The 23,650-nt window shown below is 37.4% G+C and overlaps 2 protein-coding genes across 3 annotated transcripts in view; both read right to left on the bottom strand.

Moving 5' to 3' along the window:
- GOSR1 (golgi SNAP receptor complex member 1) overlaps positions 1-10,477 on the bottom strand; it is a 55,325-nt gene extending 44,848 nt beyond the window's left edge. The window contains exons 1-4 of one of the 2 annotated variants that reach the window (XM_032322341.1): positions 10,353-10,477; positions 7,855-7,969; positions 3,283-3,370; positions 2,819-2,926 (exon numbers count right to left, since the gene is read on the bottom strand). In XM_032322341.1, coding sequence (XP_032178232.1) covers positions 2,819-2,926; positions 3,283-3,370; positions 7,855-7,969; positions 10,353-10,383 — 342 coding nt within the window. In that variant the 5' untranslated portion in view covers positions 10,384-10,477. Of the gene's footprint in view, positions 1-2,818; positions 2,927-3,282; positions 3,371-7,848; positions 7,970-10,352 lie in introns of both variants that reach the window. The other variant, XM_032322340.1, reaches the window with a different exon arrangement.
- A 7,878-nt stretch (positions 10,478-18,355) lies between these two features.
- CPD (carboxypeptidase D) overlaps positions 18,356-23,650 on the bottom strand; it is a 74,984-nt gene continuing 69,689 nt past the window's right edge. Inside the window, exon 21 of the mRNA XM_032322339.1 lies at positions 18,356-22,455. Coding sequence (XP_032178230.1) covers positions 22,229-22,455 — 227 coding nt within the window. The 3' untranslated portion in view covers positions 18,356-22,228. The remainder of the gene's footprint in view (positions 22,456-23,650) is intronic.

Consider the following 23,650-nt stretch of genomic DNA (forward strand, 5'->3'; position numbering starts at 1 on the left):
TACAGTATGTAATATGTATAACATACAAAATATGTGTTAACCAACTGTTTATGTGAGGCTTTAGTCAGTTGTAGGCTATTAGTACTTAAGTTTTTAGGAGTCAAAGTTATATGCAAATTTTCGACTGCACAGGAGTGGAGAGGCAGGGTGTCAGCACCCCCAATCCTCACATTGTTCAAGGGTCAGTTGTACTTTGCTATATACCTTCTTTTCAGTAGTTCATAAGGTATCAAGCAATCTTTTCATATTAACAAACAGAAATCTACATTCTTTTTAACAGCTGTATAGAATTCTATCTTATGACTGTCATAGTTTTGTCAATTCCCTACCAGTAAACATTTTAGTTATTTTGTTGTTTTTAAAAAATGCTGTTTAAAAAATAAACATTCTTGTATATATATTTTACTGACTCTTTCTCTTTTTAAAGTGTGTTTAAAGAGTAAATGCCTAACAGATGAAGTGGATCAAAGAATCTTACATTTAAATTTTGATAGTGCTAAACTGCCTTCTAAAAAGACGACCAATTTATGTTCCCAGCAACATAGTGAATGAGGGCCCATTTTCTATTGTCTTGTAATGTGCTAGAGATATTTCAATAGTTGCTATTCTGACAGGTGAAAAATCCTACCTCATTTTGATTAGTATATTTTCCTTTTGGCATGTGGATGAACATCTTTTTATGGTTTTGGTCATTTTCTATAAGCAGCCAGTTCATATCCTTTGCCCATTTTCTTATTAGGTTATCTTTTTATCTCTATTATTTCTCTGTACATTAAGCAAATCAGACATTTGTTATAGTTTTTCTGCTATTAAGTATTGTTTAGAAATGTATAATTTTTTAAAAAAGATTTTATGTATTTATTTGATAGAGACCAAGCTGGGGGAGAGGGAGAAGCAGGCTCCCCAGTGAGCAAAGAGCCTGACGTGGGCCTCAACCCCAGGACCCTGGGATCATGACCAAAGCCAAGGGCAGATGATTAATTGAGCCACCCTGGCTCCCCTAGAAAGTTCTAATTTCTAAAATGTATAATTTTACTCATGCTTTATTTTGAACTTCTATAGTTTCTTTTTCTACATATAAATCTTTGTCCGTTTGGAATTTATTCTGGATGTGAGGACTGAGACAGAAATTCAAGTTTGTTCCTCCTGGTCTCTCCCTCTTCCCTCTCCCTTGCAACCACCACCAGCCACATAATTAGCCAATTATTACAGGCCTACTTAATTTATGATACTCTGTTTCCCAATGATCTAAAATACCACCTCTAGGGGCACCTGAGTGGTGCCTTCGGCTCAGGTGGGATTGAGGCCCACATCCAGTACTCTGCTCACTGGGGGGCCTGCTTCTCTCTCTGCTGTTTCCCCTGCTTATACTCTCTGTCTCTCTGTGCCAAATGAATAAATAAATACATAAATAAAATCTTAAAAAAAAAAACAACTTAATAATAAATAAAGTAAGATAGCACCTTTATCAGAAACTTAATTTCCATGTGAACTCTGTTCTGTTCTATTGGTATATTTTTTTCCTCCAGAATCAAACTGTCTTAATTCTTCCAGCTTCTTAACAGGTTTTAATATTTGGTAGAATTAGGTATCCTTTACTACTTATCTTCATTTCCATCTTTTTTTTTCTTGGTTACACTCGTATGTCTGTGATTCCAAATAAACTTTGATGTCATTTTGCTAATTAAAAAAGAAAAAGAAAAAGAAACAAAAACCTCTTTTTCTATTTGGAAGACACTCAATTCATAAGTTGGCTTAGAGAGAAATCTTCCAAAGGCAGAGTAATTCCTTCCCGTACTTAAATCTTTTATTTTCCTTGTAAAGTTTTATACATGCAGGTACTATTCATTATTATTAAATTTATACACAAGGATTTCAGTTTCTTCCATTATATTTTCTCTCAGGTTACTGGTTATATGTAAGGAAACTTGCTTCAATATATTAATTTCAAAATCTATCATTTTATTAAATTTGTTTCTAATTTTTTCAGTTGTTTTTCTTGGTTGTGTTAGATAAGTAATTTTTCACTGCTACATAATAAAAGTTTTGCCTCTTTCTTGTCACTATTTAGATCTTGTTTATTTATATCTCTGTCTGACTGCACCATCAAGAACTTCCAAAACAATTGTGGTGATTGGGGATATCTTTATCTTGTTTCTTTCTTCAGAGGAAATGCTTTCAGTGCTTTATTATTAAGCATCAGGCTAGCTTTAACATGAGATACACATTTTTGTCTTAAGTAAATAAAGTATCCTCCTATTCCTATTTTTATAAGCGTTTTTAAAATTAGAAATGATTGCTGAATTTTTCCAATATTAAAAACACTTGTCTTCCTATTTGTACTACTTTCTATTTAACACATTTGTATGTAAATCTGAGAGTTTATTTCATTTTGTTGGCACACTTTTAATATTTTCTCAAACAGACTAAATATAGTAAATTACCTCCATTCCAGTTCATCTTCAAAGCCTGATGAAAGTACACTCTAAACCATGGTATTTGGCCTATGCATGACCATTAGCTATTTCACCGTTACTGGGAGCTAGCAAGGTCTCCCACAATAGAAGTATATTTACCTAGTGATGAATATTATTCATTTTTACCAGGCAAAAGCAAGAGCTATCAGATATTTTCAGAATTTTATCATACCAAGAGAAAAAAAAGTAAAACAAGACAAATTTCTACAGCAAAGTATTTATTGTCCCAGAAGAGTCTTCCCTTTATTTTCTTAAATACATTTATACATATTCTATTCAGGGATTTAAAAAAACAACAACAACACTACAATAACTTAAAAATCTCAAACCCAATACATTACCTGCAAAATATCTCTATGTCTCTGTAATGTATGCATCAGTGCAGCATTCAAAGATGGGACACCTGCACTGTTGGTATATTCTGCCATTTTATCATTTACTGCCGTAAGCTAAAAAGAAGAAAAAGAAAACAAATAAAAATATTTTAAAAAGCACTATAGATAATAGTAAATTATTTGCCTATATGCTTGTTTAGCTAAGAGCAAAGCAAACCAAAAAACCACCCCAAAACCAAAGACAGAGAAGGATTCAGTACTTCCCCCCAAGTAGTCCATAAAGCCTAAAATAATACCCATAAGACCTGAGAATGGCTATAATCAAAATTCAAGGGGCCTGGACAGGCACTTATCTTGGATGAAAGGGTGATTTCTATAAACATGTCTGTGTTAATATAATCTAGTACCGTATCTAACAAATGATTAACACAGTTGACTAATAAAATAGCCATTTAACAGAAAGTACTTACCCTTGCCAAAAGCTGCTCAATCTCAATTGCCATTGTTTCAAACATTCTGTCTTGGCTTGATCCATTTAAAAGGGGTGTTGTGTCAGAGCTAAAGAGAAGTTCCATTAAAGAGAATCCATTACTCAAACCTAATTCTTTATAAACATACTTAAAATAATAAGGTACTCTTAAAGAGGTCAAGTGGAACCCCAGAGATGTTCTCTGTTTAACTATAGTTTTATGAAGTTTTCCTATAAAGATCACACACATTCTAATTATTATAGTCAGTATAAAATAAAATTTGTTTTTGTGGGGGTGTTGGGGTGTTGTGGTGGTGCAGGCAGTGAAGAGGCAAAGGGAGGGAGAGAATCGTAAGCAGGCTCTACACCCAGTAGAGAGCCTGACACAGGGCTCCATCTCAAGAGTTGGATGCTTAACTGACTGAGCCACTCAAGCACACCACAGTATAAAATATAATTGTACAGAAGTTTTTTTAAACTTTAAAACATACATCTAACCTTAATAATGTAAAGAAATTTCCCAAATGAAAGTAACTTACACAATGGCAGTGCCCAATTAAATGCTAAATCTAAAAAAGCAAATTATATGGAACAAAACCATAGAACTAAGTAGTACTACATATAAAAGGAAGCATAAAAGGTATTACAGATTATGTTATGGGATCTGTGAGGAATAATCTTTTTTTTTTTTTTTTTTTTAAAGATTTTATTTTATTTATTTATTTGACAGAGAGAGATCACAAGTAGGCAGAGAGGCAGGCAGAGAGAGAGGAGGAAGCAGGCTCCCTGCTGAGCAGAGAGCCCGATGTGGGACTCGATCTCAGGACCCTGAGATCATGACCTGAGCCGAAGGCAGCGGCTTAACCCACTGAGCCACCCAGGCGCCCTGTGAGGAATAATCTTTTAATTTTACTCCAAAGCAATAATGGCTCCTCAAATTAAGTTCGCTCTTCTTACCAAAGAGAAATAACACTGAGATTTACATAAGCTAGATTGGGTACCTAGTTATTAAGTAATCAGGAACTGACTTTAAGTCTAATACAGATAACCATGTCCAGCAACTCTCTACATTTCCACCTATATTATACAACTGTTTCAGGTTTTGTTTTGTTTTTTAAATATTTTATTTATTTATTTGACAGATATCACAAGTAGGCAGAGAGGCAGGCAGAGAGAAGGGAAGCGGGCTCCCCACAGAGCAGAGAGCCAGACGTGGGGCTCAATCCCAGGACCCTGGGATCATGACCCCAGCCGAAGGCAGAGGCTTTAACCACTGAGCCACCCAGGCGCCCCTGTTTTGTTTTGTTTTTAACAAAGATGTCAACTGTCTTCTAATATGAACAGTCAGTCAAAAATCTAACTTTTTGCAAATGAAACTTACGTTTGACAGATTCAAATCCTAAATTAAAACCAGATGTCCAGAAAATTTCTCTTGCCTCTTCTGAAAAACCACTAACCTTCATTCTCCCCAAACGGTATGCATTATCATGTGAGCAGCTTAAGAGAGATCTCAGTTATACTGGACACAGATAAGTATGCAGGCAATGACAATGCTCTTCAATCTTACTGAAGACTTTGTCCTGCCCTGTGACAGTGCTTGGGTGTGGTGAATGAAGAGAGATTAAATCATCAGTTTAACATCAAAAAAACACTTTAGCTACTATTTCCCTTCTCCAGGTACAATTCCACAGCAATAGTAATGGGCAATGAAATAACCAAAAAGTGACCGATAAAAAGGATTTTTACTTTTAAGATGTTTAACTAGGTCCAAATTTTTATTGCTTCTTAAAACATGTCAATTTACTTGCCTTAAAATATATCCAAATATCTAGTTCTTTATATGTCAAAGTCAACCCAAAGTTCTGTGGTTATGTATTAGAGTGCGCCCAGGCAAAAATGCCTTAAATACTACTAATACAGATCCTCCCCTACCAGATACATGAAAAAAAACATTGGGCCAACGAATATGAGCTCCATGAAGAGGGAAACTGCCTGTTCACAGATATATGGCAAGCACCTAGAATAGTAGTGCCTGGCACATGGTAGATACTCATTAAATGAGTATGGAGATGAGGAGTATAGAGTGAGGAAAGTATAGAGTATATGAGAATGAGTATAGAGTGAGGAGACAATCTCTATATTCACCATTCTTCGAGTATAGGAGTCCACGGAAATAGTCTAAAACTCCCTTCTCCACAATACTACGATTCAGTTAAACTGAATTTATTTTATAGATATGTGATGATCCATAGACCATCAAGTTCTCAAAATACAGAAAGTAAAAAAAAGTTACTCCTAGATGAAAAATTGTGGTCATTACTGAGATTCTTCATTATGACATGCTTTCAATCTGGACAATAACAAAACACTTAGAATACACACTGGATCTTGATCCTCATGGCCTGAGGTTTCTTACTAAAGGGAGAGTTGGGCTACAGGAATCTAAATACTCAGTCTCAATCTGTTGTAGAATTCCTTAAGAAATGTTTTCAAGATAGTTTTCCCTTTAAAAAGGTCATAAAAGTATAAGCTCGTGAAGCACAGTAAACACAGAAAAAGCATCATGCAACTGTGTCTCCTGACAATTAATTCAGTTTCAAAATTGTATGCTCACTGGCATAGTCAAGTAGGAGACTTAAATTCGGGAAAAATGCTTTCCAGTGACAAAATTAAGTTTATACATACAAAAGAACCTTCTTCATTTTCTTTGCTTGCTAAATAAAGGCAAGTCCAAAACAATGTACTACAGTCAAAGCTTTATGACATGCTGGCAGCTTACTTTTAGGTCCTATAGTCAATATGTTGGCCTTGCTATCTTTAATTCTTTAATAATATGCGCTTTTGGCTATGGTATTGAAATGAGTCTTTTGTTGGAATGTTCACAGAAAGGTTTAGCGTACAGGCTCTGGAGATAGAAATACCTGGGTTTAAACCCATGCTCAATTTTTATTGTTTTATTAGTATTAGCTGGAAAAAAAAAATCCCACCCCCTGCCAATCTTCAAAAAAGTATGTGAAAGAAAAGATAACAACTAACTATGCAACCAGCAATTCCACTGCTAGATATACAATATTTTTATAGGTAAAAATGTTCCTAGCAGACTTCACATAAAAGGCTAAAAATATAGTACCTGATATCTGAGGAACACTGTGTCAGCTATTAAAATTATTATTAATTAGCAAAAATTAGAAACAATGTCCATCTACAGACTACAATACACAACTATATGATCACAATATGATACTATATGCAGCAAATGAATATACCACAGTTAAATGTATCCAAAGCTTAATCACAAAGATAATGTTAAACAAAAAGCGAGTTGCAAAACTACAGAAAGATACCATAAATTGTTTAGGAAGCAAACATGTAGTAAAAACATGGAGACTATGCGGAGGCAGAAAATGGGATACTGATAACTGATATCAACTGAACTGATAATGATTATTTCTTGAAGAGGGAGATAGGCACATGAGGATCCTTTATTCTTTATACCTTTCTAAGTGTCTTAAATATTTCCTAATTTTTTTTTTTTTAAACAAATACATGGCCTAAAGTGAGCGTAAGATTCAAAGATTACATTTTCCAGGTGTTCAATATAATAGTATTCTGATTTCTCAAAAAAAAAAAAAACAAAACAAACAAAAAAAACCCCTCAAATTAAAAATAGCTTGCATGGGGCGCCTGGGTGGCTTAGTGGGTTAAAGCCTCTGCCTTCAGATTGGGTCATGATCCCAGAGTCCTGGGATCGAGCACCGCATCACATCGGGCTCTCTGCTCATCAGGGAGCCTGCTTCCTCCTCTCTCAGCCTGCCTTTCTGCCTACTTGTGATTTGTCTGCGAATAAATAAATAAAATCTTAAAAAAAAAATAGCTTGGGGACGCCTGGGTGGCTCAGTTGGTTAAGCAGCTGCCTTCAGCTCAGGTCATGATCCCAGCGTCCTGGGATCGAGTCCCACATCGGGCTCCTTGCTCCGCAGGGAGCCTGCTTCTCCCTCTGACTCTGTCTGCCACTCTGCCCGTGCTCGCTCTCTCCCCCTCTCTGACAAATAAATAAATAAAATCTAAAAAAAAAAAAAAAAAAAAAAAGCTTGGATGATTAATAGTGAGGATACACACTGCATTAGATTCATTCTAAAACACCAGACTAGCAGTATGTATACTTTACATCTGGGTAGTTTCTCAGATCCAGTCAGCAACCAGGAGATATAAGAAATAGAATGTGAGATTAAAGAAATATAAAGAAATACAAAATACAAATCATATCTCTTACACTGGCTGAACTAGAAAAAGAATGAGAAACTCATTCTTAAGTCTTAGCATCTCCCTCTTAATACCATCACAACCTTTGCCTGAGGATCCCAAATGAATCTAAGTCTCAAGAATTAAGAAGAATTTTTATAAATCTCTAAAATATAATCAGTAACAAAAAAATAAAATACGAAAAATTCACCAATAGACCAAGTTACAGAGTTACATATTTCAGTTTATTTTTTAGTGCTTTTAAAACAGTCTATGAAAAAAAAATTCTATGGTTTAAGGCATAAGAGACAGAATCTGGTAGTACCTATACCTGTCGCGTCTTCCATCTCGGGCACTGCTGTGACTGTAACTTGTACATAGTTTACTGAAGGAAACTAGTTTCAGGTCAAGTTCATTTTCCAGCTGTCGAGCCTGTTTCCTGAGATCTTTAACAAAATTTGAAAAGTAAATAACTAAACACAAAGAGTCCATCAGCAGACATAAAAATTACAAAACTATTCTGAATAAACCATGAAAATAATCATATATTGATCTAGATTCCTCATAAAGAAATGTGTTAAAAGGAGACAGCCAAAGACTTACCCAGAAAGGCAAACTGTCTCTTACTTAAACTTCAGATGGGTCAAGAAGGGGAGAAACAGTTGGAGGTAGAAAACTTCACCTGTATTCCAAAGATAGCTAGACAACAAATGTTCTAAATCTCTGAAATTATTTCTGTAACAATGTCTACAATTTTGTAATTTGGGGGGAAAAAGGAGAGAATACGAGTCATAAAGAAACTGCGTATGATTTATAACAGGCATTGTAACAACTTATCAACTAATTTCATAAAAAAGAGACCATCACTGTTTTTGACAGAGATTGTCCTATCTCTTTATATTCCAAAGCTTATGAAATTCTAAGTAGAATGACTTAGTAGCTGAAGCTTAAAGAAAAAAATAATCAACAAAGGATTAAAAATTGGTCTTTCAATAAGTTTACTGAAAGAAATTTAGAGATACTTAAGTTAATAAGGAACTGTATGACTAACAAGGTCAAATATAAGTATGACAAAATAAGGGCCTAAGTTTTAAAAGAACAGAAGCAAACAGAAACACTGCTATAGTAGTTTGGCCTAGTGGTTGAGGGAGAGAAGCCCCAAGCCAGAAACCTACATCTAGATGTGAGTATTCTCATTCAAGGTCAAGTGGCTGTCAAAATAAAAGGGCTGAAATTTAGAAAGGAATATTGTAAGGATCTCATCTTTCAGGAATAAGGGTTACAAAACATTATTTCAATATATTTATCAGCAACCAGAAGTAAGAAGCACTGTAATATAGTGGAGCATATTTTGCCAGAAATGACCAAGTCTCAGAATCTTCTCTCACCCTAATGTTCTAAGATTCTGAGAACTGACTCTGAGATTTATTGAAAATCTACTTACGAACCTCCACTTTTTAAAAAAGATTTATTTATTAGAGAGAGAGAGCGCGCGTGCGCACCAGGGGAACGGGCAAAGGGAGAGGGACAGAAATCCTCAAGCTGACTCCCCACTGAGCTCCCCTTCTGACATAGGGCTGGATTCCAGGACCCTACCTTCAGGGTTTAGTAACCATGAGCTTAAAGCACAGAGTAAGTTGTCAATAATAAGATGCTATAATTACTACAGCACAGCGCTTCAAAAAACTACAGCCTAATCACTAGTATTAAAAATACTAATAGCCTCGTGTACATAATTTTAAAATATTTTCTATCTAGTATACATTTCAAATAGGCATTTAAATGCGTGTGTTAAACTATAATTATGGTTCTCTCCAACGAGTAACTGTCTTTCTTAATAGAAAACATCAACTAAAAGCATTCTGAAAGTAGGCCCGAGGTACATACATACAAGCAAGTATGGATGAACTCAGAATTAATTAAGCTCTTAGACCAAGGGGCTGTTAGTGACAATACTGTTACTTGTGGTTTCCGAGAGGCTTGGAGAGTAGTTTCTATCGTAATAAAGCAAAGACACAATTGAAAGAAAAAGATGAGCATTCTCTGATCCGTGGTCGTTATCATGGTCCAGGAGTGCGTTTTACATGAGCGCACTTTATCGGAACGTATTTTCAGTAATTAAAAAAACGTACTCGTCAAATCACAAGACCGTTCTTTTGGCAGAAGAGGGACAGCAAATGCAATCGTTGCAATTCACACTGGTTCTCTCAATTTTCTCTTTTTTAACAAAACTCGTCTCACAGCAGAGTTTGGTAAAGTTATTTCCTCTGCCTTCAAACGGGACTCGACACCCAATCCTCGAAGTCCCAGCCTGAAGCTGCCAGGGGGACCGAGTAGGAGACACTTCGTTCATACAACTTCTCTCGAGGGACCGGACTGACAAGTTCCTTCTTTCCCTTATCCTGCTCAACTGTCCAACAGTGACCTCAACTCTTAAAACGCTGAGTCTTCCAGCCTCCTGGGCTCAGAATATTCTCGTTCAAAACTCGTCTCCTCTCAGAGTTCGTGTCCCAAACCCCTGCGTCCAAGTTCGCTTAGCTCCTCAACCCAGTCATCCTCCAGTGACTCAGGACCCTCTTCCACTTCATCGCCGCTCACCTCTCTCCGCCCACCCCCTGCTCCAGGTCTCGCTGCCTCTCGGGTCAGCCCCCTGCCCCAGACCGTTCGGTCTCTTCAGCCCCCAGGCCCGCGGCCCCGACTGTACGTGCCCCACCCGCCGGCGCGGCCGCTCCGGAGGCCAGGCTCTTTCCTCTGCCGCCTCCCCCAAGACCCGTCCCCACCCAGCCCTTCTGCCTCTCGGCGAGACCCATACGGAAGCCTCGCCCTCACCTTCCCAATAATTGCTGGTTCCTGCAGCCATCTTTGTTGTCCAACGTCAGTCGGGATAGAAGAGTAGAGGCGATGCGAACCAGAGAATTACCTCCGCACCTTCTTCCGCCCCGGCGCCAGGGCCGATGGGATACGTAAGCTTCCACAGACACCGCCACCTGGCGGTCAATTCGTCACCTTACAGCTTTTGAGCAGTGGGGCTGAAAACTAGTTTTAACCCCCGACACTACCTGAATTATGTGCCCTTCTGGTGCTCATATCCTCTCTCGGCGCCCCCAAACCCGCATCATCGCCCTCAATCGGCTAATCCCCTCTCTCAGCAGGGGCCTGCCTGGCTGAGAAGAAAGTCATCGTCAGACGCAAGTCCCTATTCCCCTTTCCTTTTCTCAATGTGTGTCTTTAGCCAACCTGAGGCTCTTTTCTTTCCAAGACCAACTCTTTCATCTTAAAGTGTGTGCTAACTGCTTCCAAGCACCTCATCCTGCCCCCCTCAACCTGTTAGAATCCGCCGTCCAAAGCCACCCATATAGATACATAAATTTTCACACTCGGCTTGTGCCCACATTTTACCAGTTCCAGTGAAATGTAGAAAAGTTACCTCTTGTAAAGGTGTTTAAATCATACCTGTCCCTTTACCCACTTCCATTTAGAACTGTCTTTAAGAGTTCCTCTACATTCATTGAGAACCACATCAGGTAACGTTATCGGTTTTGCTTCAACTGTCAACCGTAATTCATAGAATTCAAAAGAAGGAAAACTAACTGTGTTTACCCATATTTTATTCTTTCCATTTTTCTTTCTTCATTCCCAATGTTCCAAGGTTTCTTCTTTTACCATTTTCCTTCTGTTTCAAGAACTTCATTTAGCCATTTTTAAGAGTAGGTCTGCTGGAGACACATTCTACTAGTTTTCCTTCATCTGATAACGTTTTGATTTTCTCTTCATTCCTGAAAAATATTGTTGCCAGATATAGAATCTGAGGTTCACAATTTTCTTTTTTCCTCAGCACTGGAAAATGTGCCAATTCCTCCTGTCCTCCAAGGTTCTGATGAGAAATTGGCTGTTCTTTGAATTGTTTTTCCATTATAGCTAAGGTATCTTTTCTCTCACTGCTTTCAAAACTTTTTCTTTTCAGAAAGTTGATTAAGATGTGTCTTAGTATGGATTTCTTTGGTTTTATCCTGCTTGAGATATGCTCAGCTTCCTGAATCTTCAGTTTATGTCATTTGCCAAATTTGGGGAATTTTCAGCCACTGTTTCTTCTAATATTTTTTTCTGCCCCATACTCTTTTTCCTCTCCCTCTGGGACTCCAATGACACAAATAGTAGACCTTTGGTTAGAGATATGGTGTACTCTCCATATCTGAGGCTTTAATAATTTTTTCAGCCTGTTTTCTGTTGTTCATATTGGGTAATTTCTGTGCTCTGTCTTCAAGTTCACTGACAGCCATATCTTTCCTCTGTCCCTTCCATTCTGCTATTGAAGGGGTTGACTGAATTTTTAAACTTCATTTATTGGGTTTTTCAAGTCTAAAATTTCCGTTTTGTTCCTCATATCTTCTATTTCTTTGCTGAGACTCTTTTAATCATTTGTCCTAAGTTTATTTGTAATTTCTCACTAAAATATATTTTATGTCCTTGTCAGATAATTCCAACATGTGTGTCATCTTGATATTGACATCTGTTAATTATCTTTTTTTCTTTCTAGTTGAAATTTTCTGGGTTCTTGGTATAATGAATGATTTTTACATTGTAGTCCTGGCTATTTTAAGGTATTAGAAGACCCTGGATATTTAAGTCTTCTGTTTAAGCAGAACTCCTCCGACGTTGTGCTGGTGGGGGTGATGGGAAACTGGCTTGTTGCTTCAAGGTTGAAGTAGAGAAGTTCAGGTTCTCCCCTGGCCTCTGTCGATAACCCAGTTGCTATGTTGGGGATGCCTTGTTACCCTTCCCCGGATGGCACCCACTGACACCATAATGGGAGGGTGTGCTTATAACCACTGTGCTGTGATGGAGGTCCTGGCTCTTTATCTGGTTCATCATCTTCATTTTTAAAAAATATTTCAGAGTGTGCAGGGGTGAGGGGCAGAAGGAAAGGGAGAATAAGAGGGGAAGTGGACTATCCTTGAGTGTGCTTCTGAGGTGGGCTTGATCTCCCAGCTTGGGGTTGTTCTTGAATGGAAACCAAGAGTCTGACAGTCAACCAACTGAGCCTTCCAGGCTCTCTGACCTGGGCCTTCTTTGACACCACCCACCTCCCTGGCTTCTTTATAGCCAGGCGCAAGTAGAGTCTTTGCCCCCAGTTTAGCCATTGCTATAAGGGGTAGAGATGGGCCTCAGTTTTCTCAGTAGCATTTGGCTGGGGTAGTACAATTATTGTTTAAAACTATTCCATCTCAGGGCGCCTGGGTGGCTCAGTGGGTTGAGCCTCTGCCTTCGGCTCAGGTCATGATCTCAGGGTACTGGGATTGAGTCCTGCATCAGGCTCTCTGCTCAGCGGGGAGCCTGCTTCCTCCTCTCTCTGCCTGCCTCTCTGCCTATTTGTGAGCTGTCTGTCAAATAAATAAACAAATAAATAATCTTTAAAAAAAAAAGAAATAAAACTATTCCATCTTGGTAGGCTGCCCCTTTCTGTGTCCTTTGGCTACAGAAGTATTTTCTTTGGGATTTTTGTGTCTCCACCCTTTGGCATCTCATCTCTGGATTGCCAGCTCCTCCGTTATGGGCTATATAATGCAACACCCACAGTAGGATATATGAGGCAGAAAGAAAACCCAAGGAATTCACCACATATCACTCCTTGAATCTTGAGGTCCCTAACTGGTCTGCATTCTTCTCTCCACCATCCTGAATCTTATTTGTTTTGCAGACAATACATGAGATTTTTTGCTCTGGTTATTAGGAGGAATAGAAGAGAGATATATCTACTCCATTTTGTCTGGAATCAAAACCTCCCTTACTTTTTACTAGATTTCAGTTCTTTGCTAAAAGTCTTCATCTTTTCTTTCTGCATTTATTCATTGTCATGATTGATAAATGAAAAGTCTGTAACTCTCGTGGGACTGTTCCTGTTTCCCCCCCCTTGATCTTTCATCTTTTGTCTTTTGACAACAGAAATAACTTTCAATTATTTGTATATTATAAATTATACATCATAAATTAAAATTTGTAGTAATCATTTGAGGCTTCAGATATTATCTTCCCCAAGAGTCCATTTATTGCTGCTTGGTGCCAGTGGTTTGGGGAGTGGCACATTAGCTTACTCCAGCCCCGGGTGGCACTAACACCACATAGGATTCTGGGTTCGTAAAAATGTGTCTGTCTCTGATTGTCCCTTGCTCTAATACGTAGCCATTCAAGTGTCCTAACTGAAAGCCTGTTGAGCAGCTCTCCCTTCCTTGATAGATACTAAATTTGTATTTTCCCCCGACCCAATGATTACTGCCTACAGCTTCTGCTCAAGTTCTCTGCCTCTTGACCTCTTCCCTAGTAGCTATCTCTCTCAGTCACTGGTTATGCGTCAACAAATGCCTTACGATAAAACTTTACTGTCATGTTCACCCCTGAATCCCCTTTGCTTTAGGATCTCAACCCCATAAGTCCTTGGTAACTTAATAGTTCTTCAATCCTTCAAACAAGTTTTTGGTTTTGCTTTTAAATCCAGCTTTTCTCATTGTTCTTGATGGATAGGTCTTTATGTTTCAAGCCAATTCACCCACAGCTGGAAGTCGAACTGAATTATCTTATTATTTCTAATTAGCCTGTAGGTTATTTTGTATTTTTCAGGTGCACAATCAAATCTGCAAGTGATGACAAATTTGCTTTTTCCATGTCAGAATCCATATTTTATATTTCCATGCTTCATTCATGGCTGAGCTCTCTTCCATCAGTCTAGTGAAATTCAAGCACTTGGTAGTAGGTTTCTTGTGGGTTTGTTTTGGTGATAGGGAGGGGCTTTAAGTGCTCCAGTTTTGCACTACTCTTATCTTTTTTTTTTTTTAAGATTATTTATTTATTTATTTGACAGAGAGAGATCACAAGTAGGCAGAGAGGCAGGCAGAGAGAGAGAGGAGGAAGCAGGCTCCCTGCCGAGCAGAGAGCCTGATGTGGGACTCCATCCCAGGATCCCGAGATCATGACCTGAGCCAAAGGCAGAGGCTTAATCCACTGAGCCACCCAGGCGCCCATTGCACTATTCTTATCTTGCAAGACTCTTGAATTTTCCTCTTTGCTGCTTTTCTTCCTCATTATCTAATTGTCAAAGGATGCTTCTACTTTTTCCACTTTTTTCCTTCACCAAAAGCTATGTTTCATGCTGTCCCTTTAAATTATGCCTGCCCCCTTTGAATTGTGCCCACTTTGAAGCCCCTTCCCTATAGTTTGTGCTCTGATGTCCTTGGACATGTTTTTAGATTCGGACTGAGGATAGATTTGGTCTTTCTGGCAGTAGTTACAGATTAACGTCTGCAACGTCCTTGCACAGTCATCCTCCTTCTGTCTTTCTTCAGATTATCTCCATCTGCCTTTCCTCCATAAAGCCTGCATTGGGATGGTGCCGGGGCAGACATATGAGAGTACATGTTGAGATCTGGTGATTTTGCTCATTTTATTAAGTTTGATTCAAAATTCTCTGACTTCAAGTTACTCTGAGAGTGTGGCTTTTGTGTAGGTTTCCTTTTCCCTTCTTTTCCTTTGCATTATTTTCAATGAAACATTAGGAAACAGGCTGCCATCAATGACTTTAGTTGCCTGGAAGCTGACCTTTACTCTTGAACGGTATGTTTAATGTAGAATTCTATGTTGGAAGCTATTTAATGTTTTACCCAGAACTTTCAAAATACAATTTTTACTGTACTCTGGTTTCCGTGGTTGGGAGTGAGTCTAATCTTTTAGTCCTACTGCTATTTTTTTCAAGTTAATTTATTTTCTCTCTGACCACTCCCCCCCACTTTGTCTTTTGTGCTCAGCAGCTTCACTGATTGTCTAGGTGTGGGTGTTTACTTTTTCTTACTTAGATTGAGTTTCTTTAATTGATAGATACCACTTTTTAATTTAGGAAAGTTCTGCATCATTGTCTTAAAATAGTTTACATTCCATTCTTTTTCTTCTAGAATTCTGATGACCAAACATGTATTAGTCTTATGTTAAGTCACATTTTTACCCTCACCTTCCTATTTTCTTCTACCGTTTTGTCTCTGCACTGTGTCAGAGAGTTTCTTTGGGTTTTGAAAGTCACTGTTTTGAAGGTCACTGCTTCTGTGTGTCCATTTTAACTGTGCATCCTAACTTCTGTACTTTCACTGCTGGAATTTCTGTTGTTTTATTGTTTCCTGTGATAGTCTCAGGCTTATCTTTTATTCTTTGAAAACAGTTTATTTGTTTTACAGGGTCTGATAATGTCAACACCTGAAACCAGTATACGGCTTTTTCTGCTTTCTTATTGGTGGTGTCTTATTTCTCTGCATGCTGGGTTATCTTTGCCCATGTTTGGTCATTGCAAAATCATTAGGTCTCCCCCAAATCTAGGATGGAAATACCATCCATTAGAGAAGAACTGAGTTTAGCTCAGTTCACTGAGGTATCACTACATGGCTTGACACCTGGATCACGTAGACTATGCATGCATGATTAGATTCTATACATGATATTTGCTGTGCCCAGTCCCTTTCAAATGTGTTCCATTCAAGTCTGATGAATAGAAAACTATATATACAATCTTTCATCTGTTGCCCTCCCAACACTCACATGCTCCAAATAAAAACCCATTGCCAACTCTATATTATCTTTGCAAGTTTTCTGTAAACCTAAAACTATTCTCTAAAAAAATCCAGTTGTCCAATTCAGCCATTATCATAATCAGCCCACTCACCATCTATCCCATTCCCTATCTTTAGGATCAATTCTTATGGGCATGCCTCACATCCTTCAAATGCTAAATCAAAAGCCTGTTTGATCTTGAACACCTCTACTGGAATCATATAATACCTAGTAAGGGACAATAATAATTAGAAATATTAGAATAACTTCAAATACTCAAAAAAAGTAGTGGTTCAGATCTAGCAATCTAGATCTCTCCCCCACGACCCCCTTGCTTTGCCTCAATCTCAATGACCATCACAGAATGTAATCCATGTTATGACAATTTCTATTTAATCTGCAATCTTTCTATATGTTCCATCTTTAATTTCTCCACGTGCTGCCTTCAATTGCATCACAGCCTTTTTTATATTGCTTGTAACTGAATCCATAAATTGCCTTTGCTGAATTTGAGGTGTCCGTTTCAATATATTCCCACTTCCAATGACCACACTTTCAATCTTCTCACCCTTCCGTCTTCAATCTTGTTCAGGCTGGTCTCTAAACTTGGACAACTTTCTGCTCCAATTCTTGTTGGCCTTGTCTACATTTGTTTACACAGTTAAAAGGGAATAGGATTCCATCTGACTTCAGACGAAATGCATAAGTAGTAACATGTTTGTTTTTTAACATTCTACTGATTAATGTAGGTGGAAATTGTGATATTAAAGTTGGGCTTCATATGCTGATTTCATTGCTTTTAAATTGTGGGTAATAATTGAGGTATTTATCTGAGCTCTGCAACAAACAGCGTACAATCAGTTGGCTTTCTAGCTGCAGGTGAGTATAAGACATGAAGCCTTAGCAGAATGGCACTTATTCAGAACTGAATTGTATTATTAGCACTGAACATCATGTGTAATTGCTGAGAACAGTCAGCTTCTAGAAACCTGAAAAATGAAACATGATTGATAGATAACCATTTATGATACAAACCAAAAGTTTCTTGATCAGTTACAAGAAAATTCCTGACCAAAAGAATTCAGAAAAATATTTCAAACATTGAAGGGAAAAGAACTGTTATTACTATTTGGACTTCCTGCCACAGCTAATTAAGGCTCTTTTCACTGAATATGCATAAATGCAATTTAATTTCATTTAAAAACAATACGAAGCATTTGGCACAATTCTAAAAACTTTACTGCCATGTGATAGTCTATGGGACTACATAATGGAAAATTTCATCGCTCTCTTTTTTTTTGGTATTCATGTGTAGGAATTTCTTCTAAATTAAAATGAACTCCTGTAAACAGATCTTTGTTCATATATTTGATACAATACCTCTCTTTCTTCTTTCAAAAGATCAGAAAACAGCAAATGAAGGAAAATGATGCTGATAACCATGGGCATTCAATTCAGAGTCAATTATTATATCAGTACAATCCTACTGGGTATTATTCCTTAACTGGTAGAGAAAGTAAGACTTAAGAGAATGTGAAGAAAACTGTACAATGCAAGGCCACATAGGAAGCAAGTTGGAGAGCTGAGAATTTATCACAGATTAGGCCAACTCCAATGTGCACACTCAAATCTCCATGTTATAGTTCCCCTCCAGCAGAGATTTTATTTTTAGAGGAACCAACTGCTGTGGAAGTACGGCTTTATTCCCATTTCTATTTCTCTGGTCTGGACTATGAGTTCCTTGTCAGCAGAGCCCATCTTTTTACATAACTTCACTTTCCCTGTTTCTATTGGACCAGCAATATCAACAAAAACGGAAAGCAGATGGTGAATTCATCACCACTGTGCCTAACGCAGCAGGACACATTATAAAATGTGGCTTATTTGGAAAAAGGACAAAGTTTTTAACAAACAAGTTTGAAATGTGCACATAAACTTTTCAACAGTCATTTTTGTGGTGTTTCTTGTGGAGTGATTGGACATGTTATCAATCTAGCTGAGCCACAAATAGAAAGGAGAACTCTGGCTACTATTCGATGTGATTATTTCAGAAACAGCTTTCTTTTGAGTAAATTCCTGAAGACAAAAACACTCTACAGGTGACACTCTATGTTCCTAGCCTACTACTTTTCCCCTAATATAGGGAGGAAAACGAAATACATAGCTTTCAAATTGAGACAATAATCTTTTCTTGTCTATTGCTTTTGAAAAAAGATTAGGAGACAAAACACAAAGAAAGACAAACATCATAAAATAACTTTTATACAGGATTAGTAGATCTGTTTACATATAAAAAACAGAAAGGACCTTGTTACAATTAGATTTCACATAAATTACACAGATTGACTTTTTAAAACTACTATTCAACTTCATTTAGAGTCCCTTTTAAAAATTTCATTTTGAAGGCACAGTGCATGAAATAAACCAAAGACTGAAGCACTTGAGATGAATGAGTGTTGGGCACCTCAGAGAAGTAGCTATAGAATTGTTAGGGAGCCTGGGAATGTCACTCGGACAAAATGGAGAGGTGAAAAGTTGATTTTTACTCTGAGCATAAAAAAATACCATTATATCATACCTCCAGAAAATCTGCGCATGGCCAGCACAGAATGTAGCTAGTACATTCATGTTATGCCATTTATAAAAGTCATAATCATACATATTTACATAATTTATATCCAATTGCCTTAAAATGATAGCCTATTTTCAAATTTCATAATATGTTCTGTCTAATCAAAATCAACTAACAATATTCTGAAAATCAGGTGGAATATTAATTAATTATTGCTAAAGATTGGAGGAATGGGTATTGGGAGATATTTCTTTATGAACTGGAAATCCAAGTTTAATTGACATTAATCAAGGGCCCTAATCACCCCCAAAGAATCTGCTACAGTTAAAACAAATCAGAAACTCAAGGAGTTACAAAAAGTTGCTAGGTAGAAAGTCACCAAACATCAACCACAGTGGAATTTTTTGTAGTATCAATAAAGTTACTATTTTTAAAGCAATCTACCATAGGCAGGGCACCATCACAGCATTCATAGCCAAGAAGCTTTTAATACAACAGGGGCAAAACCTGGCAACAAGTGCATATCTGGCAACAAGAAGTGGAAACTATTTAATATTGAGAATAAATGGAAATGGAGGAGTAGGTCACGGTTACTGTGTAAACTGGTATTAGCTCAGAAACACAATAAGCTCAGGCACAAGGACTACCTTTTATTTATTTGTCAACTCATAATGATTTTTAAGTTCAATATTCATTAATTCAGCAAATTCCATCCAGGTGAAAGTTACCAAAGATTAACCAATCAATCACACTGGGCCAAATACACATTAAGTTTCCTTTCTGGAGGACGACAAAGTAGCAAAGCAAATTCCCTCCAGTGAGAAGTGCAAGCATTCCTCAACTGGACGGGATCCCAAACACTAAGCAAGTGGTCAGCAAAATACAACAAAACCAAAAGGGGTCTCCACCCATTTGAAATTAACTTGAGTTCATCTTACCGAACTGCATAACCAGTACAAGTACATTTACACAGGCAGACGCTTTGAAAATTACCTACTCAATCACTTTGCTTTTATTAAGGAGCTGGGAGGTAAGAAGGCTTACAAACGGATCACCAGGACAAAAAACATGCCTTGTGAGTAAAGAAAGGCACAACTCAGATTTGGGCCAATTTCTTAATACTGTGATACTTACTTGCCTCCATGACTCCAAGAAAATGGAAAGTTTCTAGGAGAAACACTGAAGAAATGCATTCCCTATTCCATATGGCTTCAATGCCTTAAGCAGTTAATGTGGTCTAAAATTAGAGCCACAAATAAGAGACAAAGTGGGACTGAGAACACAATCTTAGTAGTCATGACCCTATACATTCATGTTCAAAGCTAACACAGGCTGAGAAGGTCTTATTTTCCAGAGCAACACATGATTTAGAAATTCATTAAAGAGTCAAGATTTATAGCAGAATTTGGTTTTACTTTCAGGAAAAATTACTAAAAGAACTATTTGTGTGTTCACTTCTAAAAAAAATTGTATACATGCTTAAAGACACGGACTCCAGCCACTGTGATGAACAGTTAAAGACATGGTTATTTCAAAAGAGAAATGAATTTAAAAGGCACCCTCTAGTGAAGACCAATGCTAATAAAGAAAAGGCTGTCCCATCAACTTTGTTTCATTACTACCTACAATGTCCCAAGCAGGACCAGCCACTCAGGCTCTTTGTTGGTTTTGACTTTGCGCTCTTAAAAAGTAAAGCTAAAAAGAGCAATGCTACCACATCACCTCCTTAAAGAAAATGTAAAGTATTGTTCAAAGACATTAAATCATGTATATTTCATTAAGTATTAGTTGTGTATGTGGTGTGGTGAGAGTGGGTGGCAAGGGCTCAGAATTTAGAGTTGTTAATACTAGGATTAATATCAGAATGGCTTAACCTTGAACCAACCAAATTTATCACAGATACTAACAGGTGTCATGACCTCATTATTCCTGCTAAACCAAATCTCTTTATATAAAGCCACTTTGGGCGCATTCCTCACAAAACTTGGAATGACCTACACAGGTGATAAGCCATTCCATATGAAGGCTTTGGGATGACCAGTACATTAATGGATATAGAATACAATTTGAAAGGATGACAGCAAGTTTTTTGATCCCCTGATTTAGTACAAATTCAGCAGCAACTTGGCCATTAAAAACATTCAAAGGTATTAAACCATTAGATCATTGGTAAGACTCATACTTACAAAAAGCATCAATTCCATTGAAAAGCATGATATGATAGACACAGTAAAATGCAAATCTTTCAGGTCTTTGCAATAACCTGAGTGGCAGTGAAGATGATACTTTCTCACCACAGTGTTACAGCACACGGCAGTCCATTGTTTACACTTTTTTTTTTTAATGGAGGGAGCCATATTTAAATGCTTTCAATTGAATTCTTAACAAAACTGGTTGATCAAAAAGAGACTGTCAAATGAAACATTAGGACAAAGAACCCAATCATTTGCAGAGGCCTATATGAGTAAGACGGCCCAAGCTATTTCAGTAACAGTAGCATATCCGTAGGCTTGAACTGGAGCATGAACCATATGTATTTTGTGTTCAAATGCCGGTGAAAGAATGTGCAAGTAGGTCTCTTCTACACTTCTAGATGTTTTCAGTTGAATTCAGATCTTGTACATTGCCGGGTCATCTGAAAGCCATAAGTGTACAACACAGAAAAAGGTTCAAATTTAGGAAATATTAAAGAATTAGGCATTCCTAGAATAAACTAGTGCTTCACAGATAAAAAGCAGCAGCACCTGTGGGATTATTACCAAGTTGAAAGATATGCAACATAAGTTTTAGCTTTTGGTAGATCTTCCTCTCAGTTCTATTCAAATGGACATTCAGATCTTTTACAGCAAATTCAACAAGTTCTCCCTTAAAATGGGGGTATTTAGAACTTTGCTAAACCTTATAAGAGAGGTAGTGAAATCCCGCTTTAGAGCATAGCCCACCAGTTCTGATCTAACCTTGGAACAAGTAGAAAGCCAAATGCGGAAGCCCATTTATTCATTTCCTAATGTTATATATATTTAAAAATCAATTCAGCCTCCATTAAACCTGAATAAGAGAAACTCCAGCTATTTAATAACTAGAGAAAAGTACTTCTCAGTAGGTTGAGAAAACCTTGAGTTTTTAAAGCTTTATGTCAGATTCTGACTGCTGTCCCTGCCTAAATGTTTCTGGATTCTTTTGGCCATTTAAAATAAAGAGAAAAAGTCAAGCCACTAGTAAACACCTGATGTGCAAAATATAACATCCACTAGTTGGCTTTATAACATAAGCTCCAAACAGCTCATCTTAAATTAAAAAGAAAAACAAAGTGGCTGTCCCATCTGCTGCATAAATAGAAAGCAGATTTTTTTTTTAAGGTAAGAGTACTTAAAGGAGGGGAAGTTCAAAACTGCCAGCCAAATTCACAGAGGATACACATATAGCAAGTTAACTTCCCAAAGCTCTTTGAAGAAGCAAGAGAGTCTCTCTTCTTAATGCAGTGTCTCCCAAAAGGAACTGTAATTTCACTTGGTACTTATGCTGGGAGATGTGCGGAGTCTGTGTTTCAATGTTTGCTAGAATATAGTGTTTCCTCTTCAGTGTCCGTTTCATCCTGGAACTCATGGCTTAAGAGGGACTTCTTGGAGCCTGTTGACATCATGCGAATTTCATCTTCATACTCATCATGATGCTGCCTGAGCCGATGGAAGCCATCCTTGTGTCTGTTAGACTTGATGGAGCAGATGCACCAAATAATGCAAGCTGTGAGGACCAAGGCTGACATGGTGGCACCTGCCAAACAAGATCACCATGTGAGTGCTGTTCCACTTGAAGCATCTAAATAAGCTGCTCACAATTACACTTTTGATGATATGCCCTTTATTTAATTTTTATTTCATACACTGAGAAACAACCTTTTATTATTACACAGGCAGTACATGTTTACTATGCAAAATTAGAAAAATAGAAATAAACAAAACACCAAAACCCCAAGCCAAAACTCCACATCACATCTCCATTAACTAGAGATCATTTTTTTTTTAATTTTTTATTTTTTATAAACATATATTTTTATCCCCAGGGGTAGAGATCATTTTTAACAACTCTCGTGAATGTACTTCCAGAGCTTTCTTCATGCATGTGTATGTATACACATATTTTTCTTTTACCACAGTGAAACCAAACTGTCTACTGTTCTACAAAGGGCTCTCTATCAGTGACTTCTACTGATCCTTTTCAGTAAATTTTACCTCATCCCAAACCCCTCATTTATTCAAAGTATTTATATACAGGTTATCAAAATAAGAGTCTTAGTAACAGAAAATAATAATAAAATCAGAAAAAAAATTAAGTTCATGACAGTAAATGGGTGGGAAAGCCAGATTTAAACCACTGCTGACTCCTAGCTCCTATGTTTCTAACCACTAAGTTATTCACACTTTATCTGATTCAAGCTAGTACTCCTTATTTTAAACACTCCACAACAGACTCTATGATTTTACCATGTTTCCAATATACCATTCTCTATTAATTAAGAATCTCTCCCCCCCACACCCTATAATAAAACTTGGCTATTCTGGGTCAAGTCCAAATTGCACTTAGAAATGAACCAAGGTTCTCTGTGTCAAAAAGATACAATACAGCAGAGCATTTATTATTTTACTACATTTTTTTTTTCTTTCTAATCTCAGTGATTCAAGCTGTGGCACAAATTAATCCTGGAGAAAACAAATATTTCTTCCTTCCAGGATCTTAAAAAAATAGACTATAAGTCAAAGTCCAAGGAACTTACAATCTTAATATAAAGCAAATGATTCATTCAGTAAACAACTCTTCATTAAGGCCTACTACATGCCAGCCATGGTCCTAGGTGCTGGAAATGTAGAAAAACTCCCTGTTTGCTCAGAGCGATGATGTTTTAGTGGGAAAGATCAAATATAGACAAGTAAATGACTAAATATATAATGTAATGTCAAGTGGTATTAAG

Source organism: Mustela erminea, chromosome 18 (assembly GCF_009829155.1).
Source record: "Mustela erminea isolate mMusErm1 chromosome 18, mMusErm1.Pri, whole genome shotgun sequence".
NCBI classification, from domain to species: Eukaryota; Metazoa; Chordata; class Mammalia; order Carnivora; family Mustelidae; genus Mustela; species Mustela erminea.